General features: G+C 44.6%; 1 protein-coding gene across 4 annotated transcripts in view; it reads right to left on the bottom strand.

Moving 5' to 3' along the window:
- Positions 1-13,937, bottom strand: part of ABCA1 (ATP binding cassette subfamily A member 1) — a 100,004-nt gene that overhangs the window by 64,734 nt on the left and 21,333 nt on the right. For all 4 annotated transcript variants that reach the window (XM_063321427.1, XM_063321426.1, XM_063321429.1 and 1 more), the window contains 3 exons: positions 12,240-12,333; positions 8,232-8,373; positions 7,233-7,354 (listed from right to left, as the gene is read on the bottom strand). In XM_063321427.1, the coding sequence (XP_063177497.1) occupies positions 7,233-7,354; positions 8,232-8,373; positions 12,240-12,333 (358 nt within the window). The remainder of the gene's footprint in view (positions 1-7,232; positions 7,355-8,231; positions 8,374-12,239; positions 12,334-13,937) is intronic.

Here is a 13,937-nt window from a genome sequence, read left to right as displayed (position 1 = left end):
CAGATCCAAACCAGGCACTCTGGCCTCAGTACCAAGTCAGACACAGACGCGGACAGGGCTTTTTCCAACTGCAGCAATTTCATAATCGCCGCTCTCATGAGAGCTCAGCCCCACAGAAATCCCCCAAGAAAGCTGAACTTTTCACCAGATGACAGTGGTACAAATTTCCTAGGGGACTACTAACACCAAACTCAATGTGAAAAGTCTCTGTCCCGCTCTCTCCACCGACCTCAGCCTGTAGCTTAAACAAACCAAACGCAATCTTCAACAGATCAGGCAATTTATTGGGATTTTGAGATTAGAAGTCACTGAGAACAAATCCAGAAATTGTGTCAGAGTGGAAAACACAGAAAATAAGTGCAAATTGAAGTTAACACTGAGCATAAGTTTTCAGCAACATAGTGCTGGTATTAGCAAGCTGTACTGATAATAAGCATACAAAAATAGGGACTAGAGTATGAAAGGTGAAATTGTTTACTTAACACTTTCTATTTTATTCGCTGGTTCAATATAAAAATCAGTGTTGACGGACCAGGTTGAAGAGTTTTAGGAGACTAAAGCAAGCACCCAGAATCTTTAATACTGTCCTGCTTCAGCAGCACGTGCCAGCATTACTTACACTGTGACAAGCACAGTAAGCAATTCTTGTTTTCTTTACCATTGTGTCTTTATCTAGACAAGTTAACAGCAAGATAAAGACAGTGCCTTTAAGGTGCAGTGATTTGGTATCTGCTGGAATAGCTGTGTTGCTAATGGTAGATATGGGCACTGTTGGCTTCCCTGCATGCAGTCAAACCATTATCCAGAACCGTCAGGTTAGCTGGTCTTAACCAAATTTCCTGTGCAGCTCTTCACTAGTGCAGACCAATGCTGACACGCTTGTGATTCTCCTCATGTGTTTTTAACTGGTTTCACGCAGTCTTCCGCAACAGGATTCTCTGAGATGCTTTTCCAAAGAGGTTTCAGTCTTCCCCTCCCACATCCATACACACCCACCTAGAATCCGAGCTGGCGTAATTCTAAGCCTCTCACTCCAACAGCATCTCAGCAGAAGGGAAGTTCAGACCAAAACTAGGCACCAAAGCCCAGTTCTGCAGAATCAGAAAACAGCGATGCACATTATGCTGTATCTGTTTACCCGCCTCAGCCTCTAAGCAAAGCCATGTAATAAGACAAAGAAACCTCTGAAAGTTCACAGACAGCCCCATGGGAAACAAGTATGATTCTCCTGGTAACAGATTCAGTGCTGCAGCAGACCTTTGTGTCTAAAGCTCTATCAACATTGTTTTATTACTTTAATCTCATCTTTGGCTTCAAAATATTAAGGAAAGCAGAAGTAGACTCTATTGAAAGTGGTAACTGCGCAAATGTGTAATTCAGCAAATACCATGCCACCTCACTAATAAAAGCTGCATAGCTAACTGACCAACACACAAGTTGGGACCCATGCTGCTATAAGAAGTCTTCTTTACCTTTGCGTATCTCTTGACTCTCAGCCTCCCAGTTTCAATTTAGGATGGAAAAAATAACAGGTCCATTGGATTCACACAGAGACTTTGTCCACTACCTGTATTAAAGGACTTAAAGTGCCCTTCCCGCAATGTTTTGGAATAGTTTTTCCAGAAGATCTGCAGTTGCCTGCACAACTTATGTTCACTTAGAAAAAAAAAATATTTAATGACACTCAATTTGTGCCTGCTCAGCAACCCAGTGATTTGAAGAAAAAAAAAATACATTAGGTAAACGTGGTAAAACTGCTCTGTGTACCTGAATCTCCAAACTGCCCAATCAACATGGCACACTACAAAACCCTCTGTGTAATCCAAGTACCCAGTATTGGCAGCTTGTTCCACTTGCTCTATCCATAGATCACATCTGACCAAAGCAGAAATCACACCGATTCCCACACAGTCCCAGGCCTCCTTCCTGGCTGGATGACTTGGGCTCAGAGGCAGCAGCAGCCCAGGAACCTGCTGGAGACTTCTGCTGAGGGCTAACACAAAGTAACTTGTACTGAAAACAAAGGTAAAGCAGCCTTTCTACTTGCCCACACAAGTCAAGATCTCTCTACTGATACCACAGGGCAGCGTTTTTGGCAACATTTTCCCTGGCCTGAAGGGAAGGCAAGGACCTGCACGCCAACGCCACTATGGCGCACGGTATCAGGAAACCCAGCTGTATATTTACGTGCAATGGCAGGAATGCCACCCTGCTGCAGTTGGTGTCTGCAGCTGTTTCCGGGGGTCAAGGCCACCTGGACATATGGTTTGTTAGTCCTCATTCTAGCCTGGCTGGTTTCTGCTAGGTTCCTTGCCAAGGGAGGCCAGGGAGGAAACCAGCTTAATTAGGGAGAGGTAGGCAGGTGTAAGAATCCATTTGAATGTTTAGCTTGAGGGCGTGGGGTCATTTTTGTTAGGGAGAAGACACTGAGGAGGGAGTTAGCTATCACCTCAACATCGTCTAGCAGATAATGTACAACATCCTGTTTTCCCGAGCACCCTTATTAATCACGCAGCAGGACACACGCCACCAGAAAGCCTCTCCCAAGGCTGCTTTTCAGCCCAAGCCCTCCATCATCCTTTACCTGTCAAATAAAAGTAGCACTATTAGCACTGACCACACGTGCTGCAAACTCCTTCAGTCCCAACATCTGGCTGTGCAGCAGGGTGCCATCAGCAGAGGATGCCACCCAGCTGATGTTTCTCCTACACCACGAGCAATACTAATCCAACAAACAACTGGGAAAAGCAAGGCACACGTGGAATAACAGCCTGAGATCTGATGCAATTTCTTAGGCGATGTTTGTTTCCCTCTGTCTATTTCATTGCTCCATTTTTGTTTAGTTGGGATGGTTTCAAGAAAAATAGAAACATGCCCTTTGGGATCGCTGAAAACTAAGAGCAATGAAGTAAATACCAACTCGAATGGCTCATATGTGCGGCTATTAGCAACAATCAAAGAAGGTGGCTTTGATTTTACCTGCTGATTTATTGCCCCATGGCACTACAAAACAAAGCATTTGGGAGTGCCTCAGAGCCAACAGCAGCTCCACTTCTCAAAACAGGCGGAAAGCTTATTTCTTGCAAATGCTTTATCCTCTGCTAAAATGGCATTGAGGTCAGTTGCAAATCCAGTGTCTGCAAGCAGGGAGCTAAGCCTACTGCAGGTGGCAATCATGGCAGTCATGTCATGCTCTTGGAGGTGCTGTCACCAAGGTCTTTGACTCTCTGTTCTGATTTGCACTCTGCCTTATCATGAGTGTTGAAGACCTTGGCGACATTGCTGGACAGAGATGTAATGAGCACTTGGGAAGGAGAGGGCACCTGGCACCTGCCTGCAAAATTGATTATATTAAGGTATGTGTGTGCCTGCACGTAGATTTCACTGCTCAGGGCTTGCTGCAAGCAGCGATAGACAGCAGCACCCATACAGTGTGACAGCTGCCTGTGCCGAATGCGCTCACACTACCAGTTAGTACCTCACCCTGGCCAGAAGAGGTGCTCCGTGAAGCAAGGGTGGGCTGTTCCCTACTGATAACGCCTTCCCCTCTCTCCACCAGAGAGCTCTTCCAGAGCTCAGAGCAGCAGAGAACAGGAGCCACTCCTCAAACTCCTGGACAAACAGCCCTGTTAGGAGGGGTTACCTCCCACCTCATGAAGAAGCAGCCGAGATGCAAAGCCTGTTGGCATGAGTGAACAGCACTGCCCAAACAAAATCTTAGTGTCCTACCTTGTCTTTAACCAAGACACTGACTTTCAGGCACCTGTGTAAGCACCCTGCAATCTGATGTAAGTGTCCCTTCCGCAGGGTTCAGCACATGCCTGTTATGGTTTGAAAAACCCATAACAATTTGTTGTCATTTAGACAGTTATGCTACCACCCAATGATCCCTCTCCACTGGGGTAAAACATGGAAACACAAGGGTTGAAATATAAACAGATTTAATAGGATAACACTAAATAATTAACAGTAATAATATAAAACATACAAGGATTATACTCAAATCTGTCAGCAGGAAGCCGTGCACTCCCAGCAGCAGACAGCAGATGTGGGACACTGCGAGTGCTGCGGCTTCAGGAGGAAGGGAAGGGCTCAGGGGTCCAGCACAAGGGCAAGAAGTTCTCTGGACCGCCGCCATCAAGGGAGAGAGAGAATTTCTCAGCAAAGTTTTTAATTTATATTGAATGTGATGTTCATGGTATGAAATAATCCTGTTGGCCAGGCTGGGTCAAGTGCCAGACCAGACAACACTAACGGTCACACCTTGAACATTAGTGTGTGAGGGTTGTTTTAAAGAAGCTTGAAGTGAAAGGACTTTGGGGCAAATGCTCTTTAAACAGATTCAAACATCTGAAGCCACATACAGACACGCACACTCTGCATGACTAACATTAGAACAAAATCTCTACCACAGCCTCAATTTGTATGCTAGGAATGGAAGATCACCTCCTGAAGCTTGTTTCAAAGCCCTCAGCCAGCTGTCAGAAGTGTGTACACAAGCAGGACATCACATCAGCGTGATAGGGGATAAGGGAGCCGCAGAGATTCCCAGAGAGCCCACATCACACAGTAGGGAGCACACAGTCCCTCCCACTAGGGAAACGCAAGCTGCAAAGCTGCATCTGCCTGCACCACTGATTCATATGGCTTCAGGTCCAGGCCAGAGCTGGAACAGAGGTGGTATTACAAGTGTTTTCAATTATTGTCTCATCAGGTAATTAGCCCTCCTGCTAACTGGGGAAAGGCAGTGCTTTCAGGTTTGGAGGTGTGCTTACATCTGACATCCGCTCCTACAGTCTTCTTAGGTCCCCGGAGTCACATGAGGAAATGCCCCAGAGAGGAAAGGATTTAAGCATCTCTCACAACTCATTGTCAACAGCAGCTGAAGTTCCCTTTCTTGCACAGGAATCTAAGCACAGCTAAGCATAAATATACAAGGACTTGTAAGACTGCAGTTTGCCATTTTATGCACGCTGTCAGAGAATGAATCAGGCAGCCAGGACCCCCAAGTTGGAGGCTTTGTAAATGAGCATATCATGAGAAGAACAAATAGGCTTTGTTCCCTATGAGCCTTACCAACAATGGGCAGTCTGTCATTCTAATGACACAGAGGCTTGATATTTTTTATTACACATTTGAAATATCTTATTATAGAAATATGATCTTTGACGACTTGTCTGAGGCTTATTTTTGCCGTCAGTCCACCAGTCTTTATAGTGTACAGAAACATGAGACTTCTGACTTTCGACTTACATGATACTCCCTATGTGAAATGCTTCTTGGAATCACTCTCCCTCTCAAACCTTCCTAGCAGTAAGAGCTTCAGCTTACGGGTTCAATAGTTTTCTTGTAATGTCCATGCCTGATGTGCGCTGCATGTTTCAATACAAAACACCAGTATCTACTCTCTTTGGAAGAGTTAACTTACAGATACTGCATCAGGCACAAAGTATAAAATCCAGTAACACTAACATCCGTCATTCTCACAGAGCACGCTTGTTTCCGCAAGACCACCAAGTCAAACCAAGGGTTTGAAGAGTTCCATGAGAAACAGTGTTAAACCTCTCCTTGGGAAATAGTAATCTTAGCTCATTTTGGCTGTGTTCGTAACATGTCCATCTCTGCACAAAGGGTTTGCTCTGCACCTTCTCCCCCTTAAGACTGCTGCAGGTTTAGGTAAAAGCATGATGACGCCACTTAGTAGTTCTCAGAGTAAAAAGACAGGAGCCTGGCAGTACGGATATTGAGCCCAGCAAGGAAGGGTGTCCCTTATACCTAAGTAAAAGTATCAACTAATGTTGAAAGAGTCAGAAACCACAGTTATCACCTGCAGATCTGATCGCATCACAATTCCACACAGCCCTGGATGGGAGAGAGCAGGGTCATATATCCAAGGCAAACCCTTTGCACAGTTCGAGTCCGTACATGCAGCCAGCACGCATCTGCCAACCTGTCACTAACAATACAATTATTGCAAAGTGACTTGCCATGTACTGAGCAACACAGGAAAGGATGCAAAAAACACCATCTCTGCTTTAGAAGTGTGCTCAGGCCGCAACAGACATGAAAGTATCCACACCAGGTCAGATATTTTTCTTCCTGGAGCCTGCCTGAGCCACGTTCAAATGAAGAGAGCTAGGAAGAACAACTGTAACAACAGGGACAACTTTCACAAAACACTAAAATAGCACCTACTTTCAAAGAGCTCTACGTGCCTGTTGGTGAAGACGCTCGATGGCTGTATTCGCTACTCTATTTCCCTGACGTATTTCTTTCTAAACCCTTACTTCCCATCATTTCCAATATGCATATACGCATCACTAACACAGCAGTCGAGGTAAACAGTCTTTCGGAGAAGAGCACCCAAAAAGACTCTGACAAGCTGCCATGTCAGAGAGACCTGGCAATAACGAGAGACCTGCCACATTTCCTGAGACTGGGCAGAGCTTGTTTCATGTCCCAGCTCTGCCACAAGCTTCCCGTGTGATCTCACACTAATGACTTATTCATCTGCATGGGACAGGAAGGCACACCAGACCTTCTCATGCAAGCTAAAAATGGAAGGATTCTCATTTTTCGTGGCAAATGGGGCTGTGCAAGCCCCCCAAGACAAAAAAATTTTCTTTCGGACCCTGCCATTCAAAACCCTGCCAGAGAATAGCAGAGAATGAAGTATCCTGCACCAAACAGTCATACGGAAACAAAAAAAAAACCAAGAAGGGAAATAGAGACTTCATTGTCAGATAATAATCAGCTTTGAGTTTGTAAACTGGAGGCCAACGTCAGCTTTTCCTCATCTGCGTTCTCCCAGCACACTTCCCTCCGGAGTTCAGGGGGTAGAGCGCTCAATTGTAGCTATAATGCATCCATTGCTTCACTGACAAAATAGCAAAATAACTAGTGTTTTCCAAAAAGACACACTATGTGGACTCCTTTGAGAAAGCGAGCATTTTAACGGACTTCAGTGGGCTAAGGATTGTAATTTCACATCCAAAACAGCTGCTGTTCTTGGCATTACAGACCATCCCTTTTCTCTTCCACCAAATAAGCTGAAGAGCACACAAAGCTCTGACACAGGAGGGGCTTAAGGTACTTCTGCAGGATTGGACAGGGTTTAATGAACTGTAAATTATAACCCACACATTCCCATTAATTTCAGAAATTTATACACATGCAGCATTAACCAGACCAGAAGTACCAGATGTAGGTGGCTCTTTCTACCATGCTGTTACCTGAACCAGAGGAGTTTCCGAACTTGCGCAGTTTTCCCAAGACCTTCTGGACATCTTTTATGCTCGTGTCCTGTTGACTGTACAAAAGTAACCTCTTGGCATCTGAGAACAGGCGGGAAACACTGGTGACAGGAAAACACAAAAACAACCAGCAGTCATCAGCTCTGTGAGCCAGCATCCACAGATACAGTTTTACATCCCAGTTCCAAACTTCAGTCCCTTTCAGTTATGCCACTGCCCCCTCCAGTACAATAAACCCTTTCTTCAGTGGCCACCCTGGGACAATCCAAAGAGCCTCATAAAAGGTGACTGCTAATGCAAGGTCAAACAAAGTTACACTGGGAACCTCCATGCATTTGAAAGCATTTATTTAAGACTGTGATGGAGAGGGCCTCCTGCTGCCTGTAAACTGCTTCCTCATAGAAGCACAATAATTTCAGTATGTCCTTGCTCCTTTTCAAATGCTTCTCCAGGTGGCAGACGCATTTTACTCTGCCTTAAGCCTAACTGGCCTGACAGCGTGAATGCAGCAAGCAGTGCAGGGTATAAGGAAGCCGGCGACAAATTGAGCTTTCTGCAACACATCAGCTAGTAATAAATGACAAAATGTCAGCAGTATCCCCCAGACCTGCTCTTCAACTGCCTCTCACTCTGCACTGTCTATCTCAGAGGTTCATTAACCATGGAGAGAGCCTCTCTCAAAAAAGAGCTTATGCCTTGTCTTTTTATGGGCCAAATTCTGAGCGATCAATAAGAGAATGGATTCAGTCCTCACCCAGGCAGAGCTTTTCATTCACTGAGAGTTTGTCTGCTCAGACTCAGGGATACCACACACCTACCAGCTCTCTGATAGCCCCTCTGAGCTTGGTACATTAGCAACAGCAGGAACAGCAAAACCCTCGATAGTGTAGGGTTAAACAACTGGCTGGCAACTTCCAAATATCCCTTTTCCACATGTTGCCCCAAGAACAGCGATGAGGAAAAAGCAGGCCAACTCACATGGAAGCATTGAAGTTTCCAACAATACCAGGGGATTCCCCAGGAGTTGGGTAGCGGAAACAAGGGTTGTTGGCATTGCAGATGATCCCCTGTATCCATGGCAAGGTTCCTGCCGAAGGCATAGCTTTGTTTGGGAAGTGACCTAGAACAGAAACACAGGAGTTAGGAGACAGAAACGCAAGATACAATCCACTACTACGCAGCATTGCATTTGAAGGGTCATGTTAATCGCAGGTTTGCGATTTTGCAAATTGCTTATATGAGTGCAGAACAGCCAACACTAAGAAAGGCTGAGCTCATGTTAAGTTCCCCACACAGCTCTGGCCTCCTCCACTGAAAAACTACACCTTGTTAAGCCTGGAGGAGAAGCTCTTTGCTACTCACGTCTTTGCCTCGGTTTTGGCCATGCTTACAGGGATATAGTACTTCTTGCTGAGGAATGCCCAACAGCAGGCAACTCAAAAGCCCGGCAGTGGTGAGCACATGCACACACATGCTTTCTAACCAGCACTGCTTCTCTGGATTGGCATGCTTAACTAACGCAAGGATTTGGCTTGAGGCCACACAGACAGCCCCAGTCAGGGCCTGGGTTCTGAGGACCCATAATATTTCTATTCAGTCCTTTTGGTTTTCAAAATCTGGTCACCTCACACACACTGTAAACACCAAGCAGGATTGGAAAGGGAAAGCAAAGGGTTAGCAATTGTAGGGTGGGTGCCTACATTGGTTTCCCTGAGATAAGCATGTCACTGCTGTCCCTTATTGGCTTGATTTCCAGACAGTCTTAAAACTTTAGAGTTCCCAAAACATTTAGACACCTGCCTGACATACTTCAGATCTTTTTGCTGAAGTCTAACTCCTGCTACTAAAGACCTACCTAAATTGTAGCCCAGAGTTTACGTCCTGTTTATCTTCTGTGTTCTGGTCAAGAGTTAAAGTAGTGACAAACTACTCATGGCAGATCTTCACCAGTATGCCACTCTGGCACTTGTGAACCCCCTACCCTCCAACGACAGGGAAGAAATGCTGCCTTTGTATAATCCTGCACCTTAAATGAGATGTCAGGCTACTTTCTGCAAACTAACTCTCTCACCCCCACACAAGGGAGGGGAGTGCAGAGGAAGGTTATGCCCCTTCCCCAGTATCTCTCACAGCTACTCAAGGCTTTGACCAAGAGATGCAGTCTCCCCTCTGGTGCCCACCTCATCCTCACAGCATGCCTGCAATCACACAGCGGGCTGGCTCCCTATCTCCACAGCCATAACGGATGTGCCAAAGGCCCAGGAGGAAGAGAGGTCAAAGCTGCTGAATTACAGCAAGGCTGGTTAATGTAGGTGGCTGAAGGAAGATGGGGAGCTTATTGGTCCTCCCTGGAGAAAGCCAAGGACTCTGTCCAGGAGAAAGGTGAAGGAACCGAAGGTTCATTGTTTCCAGTACCCAGGGGACTGTTTGTTCCCAGTTCAGTTTAAAAAGGAAAAGCTATTTACCTGAGCTCTTGGGCTTTTGTTTCATTTTGCATTTTTGTTCTTCTTGGTTGAGGGAGGGGCCTGGGGGTGGGTGGCAAGAGGAAGAACGCTAAGACTTTCAGATTCCTTTTGTAAAACTTCCCAGAGAATCATGTTATCTCTCCCCATGACTTTTATTTTTACATGGCTAAGAACTGAAAGATTAAAACCAATGTGAAAAGAGGAAGGGCTCACAAGAAATCACGGTGACTTTTTACATACAGTGATGAATGTAACAGCCGTTTCTTGAAGAGTAAAGCAGGAATCTGCCAGTTAAGTCAGGTGAGTTGCACAAAAAACTGTAACAGCATACTATTTTCAATTACATTGCTGCAAACATCTAGCTTTTCAGTAGATATTAAAGTCACATTTTGTCAGACCCCACTTCCCAAATTAAGTGCATTTTGAATACTTTAAAGGCTCACAAGAACAAAAAAGAAAAGCCAAGCTCTACACGACAGAAGTCACCAATCTTGCTCAATAGCATCCCAGATGTCTTCTGTGGCTGGTCTGATGAAAGCCATGTAACTAGCAAAATTTTGCCCCATGTTTTCAGAAGAAGGTTCCTCACACTAGGCCAAACTGCTAGAAATAAAGAAATCCTGACTGGAAAGTCTGATCACAGAAACAGCCCAATCCTTGGTTCTTCTTCTCCTCGAACAGGAAAAAGAACTGAAACTGTTATCTGTTTGTTGAAAAAGGCTATACCATTAAAGTACTGAGGCTATCTGGAGGCTACAAAGCCCTTGCATGCAGCTCTGATACTGCTACCATTGGGCATTACCTGCAAGTGATTTCACAGCAGCATACAGTACTGCCACTACAGATTAACAATCCTGTTTCCCTTAAGGCATCCACAGGGCTGCCACAGAGTTCACTATGAACTCAAGGTTCCTTTCTTTCTATCTCTGCTCACTGTTCAGCAAAAAATGTTCCCCGATACAACACATCCATATCCATCAGCACACGAATGTTCAATGAAACCAATCCAGACTTAAATGAAATAATTTAGTTACCTATTCTCAGAAGCTTTTAGAAATATGGTGAGAAGTTAACCATAAAAAGTGAATTAAAGAGTTACCAGATGCCCTACAGTTTACAATTCCTGATGACAGCATAGGGATAAGGCAGACAAAACAACATCAGTCAATATAAATGGGAAGAAAAAGGGCTGCAGGGGAAAGACTCAAAACTCTGTTTGTGACACCAGGGTGCCAGAGCAAAGGATTTACAAGGAGGCTAATGACTAAGAAGCCCAATCTAAACAGCTCTATGAAAAGGCAGTTCTTGCTGGGTTTGAGTTTATATATACAAGCACTGCCACAGCTGACACAAATTACCACTGAGGCTGCTAGTTATTTGTACCAGCTGAGTAGACTGCTTATGGCTTCTCTTCAGCTTCATGTCCGCATTACAGGTATCTCTCCTAATGCCACTGGAACATTCAGTCAGAAAAGGCAATTCAAACATCATGCAGCTGAGTATGAGATTTAATTTAGGGAAGCTCCAATTACCCTGTTAGGCAGTACATAGGACCATCAGTGTCCAAAGTGTAACGGGAAACTGCAAACATTAACAGTTCAGCTTTGAAAGGATCCTTGCTAGCTTGAAAGCCTAGCAAGCAGCATAAAATGCCCCAGCCACTGCAAAGAACCACAGGGTAAGCGCTGTAGGGGCTAGTTCTTTACCATTTTAAGAATGAAACACTTCAGAGTGACCTCCAGCATCGTGTTGTACTGACCTTTAAACCTTACCTTGCAGCAATCAGGCAAAGGAAAGATAAACAGAGCTCTTCCACAGTCAGCTAATTGCAGTACGAAACTGTCACTGATCAGTAAGATGAAGCATGTTGCTAATAAACAAGTCATGCTTCCTTAAACAAATGGCAACCAGCAGAGACCTAAAGATTGTCATTTGCAGAGCAAGAATAAGCTTTCTTTGAAAGAATAGCAGAAATATGCCCATTGAGGATGCAAAGAGAAAAGTAGAATAGTTTTCCCCCACAATGTATGACTACTGATCTACTGAACAGAGCTGACAGTCTAACAGTTAGAAAGAATGGAATTGCTCTCGTGCTCTTTAATGTGATACATTAACCCACATTACTGCCTGAAAATGAGGTTGCTTTCTTACAGATCTGAACGCTGCTTTCTTTTTATGCTAAGTCACATGCAGATCAACAATGAGAAATAAAACTTGGGTTCTGTATGGGTTTTGCAGACTTATCACAGTACTACAGCAAATTCTCAGCTAATACATTATAAATGCAAAAAATGAGAAACAGCAAGAAAAACAACAGCAGTGTACAGTCCTGGGGCAACATTAACGTGTCAGAACACACTGCAGTCCCTAAGGTGGAAGGAAAAGAGCCACTAAAACTTCCCTGAAGATTTCTGACTGAAGTATGCAACTGCTGCCCCTGTGTCTTGCCAGCTGTGTTATTACCTTCTAACCATGAAACAACAACCATTCTGGGTGCACAGCTGCTGTGTTTGGTACTTACATTCATGCTGCTCGTAGGGCGGATATGAAAGTCTTACAGAGATCAGGATGAAGAAGATAAACAGAGGCCAGGCAACTTCGATCAGCAGCTGGAACTGGAAACAATAAAGACAAAGTATTAAGACGTCATATTCAAAACACAGGACAGAACAGAGGTTCCAGGACAGTCCACTGGTAAGACAGGACAGTTTTGCAAGCATTGCCTCACTTGGTGTTGCCTGTGCATTCCAGGACCAAGAAGTTTGTTCCTCCAGCTTCAGAGGATAATCTGCAAAGAATTACAAGCTTTTCTCATTGATATGTGCCAGTTATGGGACTAAACTGGATGTGCTTAAAGGCTATTTTTGGCTTCTTTTTATAGTTCTTTTTGTCTCCTGACTGACAGAAACCTTGCAATGAATTTTCACAGCAATGAGCTGAATTTTTGGCCCCATATTTCAGAGGTAGTGGGAAGTACTTGCATCCCATTCTCACAGTAAACCACTGAGCTTCTACCCTAACACATCAGGCATGGAAACTGTGCCGCTGCATAGCTATGCCAAATCCTTGCATTTCAGTGCTGCAGAAGTATATCGGTATCAGGAAAACAGAGCTACTAAGATTAAGCTCATACCTACTTATTGTTTTGTTCTAATTTATGTTTGTTCCCAAAAGCAGGCAACCACTTGTTCAGGGTTCCTACAGACAGGCACTGAGCGTCAGGTAAAGATATAAAGAACTCAGTTATTTAGAGGAACTAGACAAAAATATAAGAAAGGCCTGCTATTAAATACAGAGCATTTTTAGACAGGGAATTGAAACAGAGGAAGTCACTGAGATGTGCCACATCCCACAGAAATATGTGGGCAAAGCAACACTGCAGCCTGGATCTTCTGAGACACAAGCTGAGGTTTCCCAGGCTGGAGCTTCACCAGCCACACCCCTCCTTTCCCACTCTGGAAAGGCTGCATAAACATGCATTTTAGGTAAGCCATAAAACCAGGAAAAACTGAAAGCTTTTTATGCTGCCACTTCTTACATTTTCCCTCCTTTGGGAGAGAGAAACCAGAGTGTTTTCTGGTCAAATAAAGAGAAATCTTTTCCCCTTCTTTCCTGGAAAACCCCGCCTTTTCTAGTAAGATTTCTACATCATTTTTACTACAGGCCAGATAGGGTAAGACCTGCACCCCACTGGGAGACAAAATCCCCACACACAGACGTGTTTTCCCATGTTACACCATTAACAGCTATAATTAGGCTCTTGACACTCAGCACAAGGCACTCCAGGAAAACTTTTAGGTGAGACTTCTAGGTGACTCCTGTACCTCAAAAAAACGTCACACTGTAAAAACAGTGCATTAAAGCAGATGCCATTTGATCCAGCAGAGGAAACCATCTAGTATGGTTCTTCACAGATACCCTTAGGCTGACACCCAACCAAATGGCAAGGCTTATCTATCCAAAAGGCAAAAATTGAGCATCGGAGTCTCCCAGGCACTCCTGGTAACGGTGCCAGGTTCTGCAGGATAAGTCTGGGATATTGTTTCCCACTCATTATTTTCTTGCACATACTGTACGGCTACTAGATAAGAAACCCCATTGAGACCATGCTAACAAAGATGCCAGGAAGATGCCTCAGTATCTTTGTTCTCTGTTTTCACAACAAATAATGCAGTGGGCAGCGCACACACAGCATTAACAGCGACAGCCTGCTTCCTTC

Source organism: Chroicocephalus ridibundus, chromosome Z (assembly GCF_963924245.1).
Source record: "Chroicocephalus ridibundus chromosome Z, bChrRid1.1, whole genome shotgun sequence".
Taxonomy (NCBI): domain Eukaryota; kingdom Metazoa; phylum Chordata; class Aves; order Charadriiformes; family Laridae; genus Chroicocephalus; species Chroicocephalus ridibundus.
The sequence above is the reverse complement of the archived record's forward strand: the minus strand, read 5'-3'. Positions and strand labels throughout refer to the sequence as shown.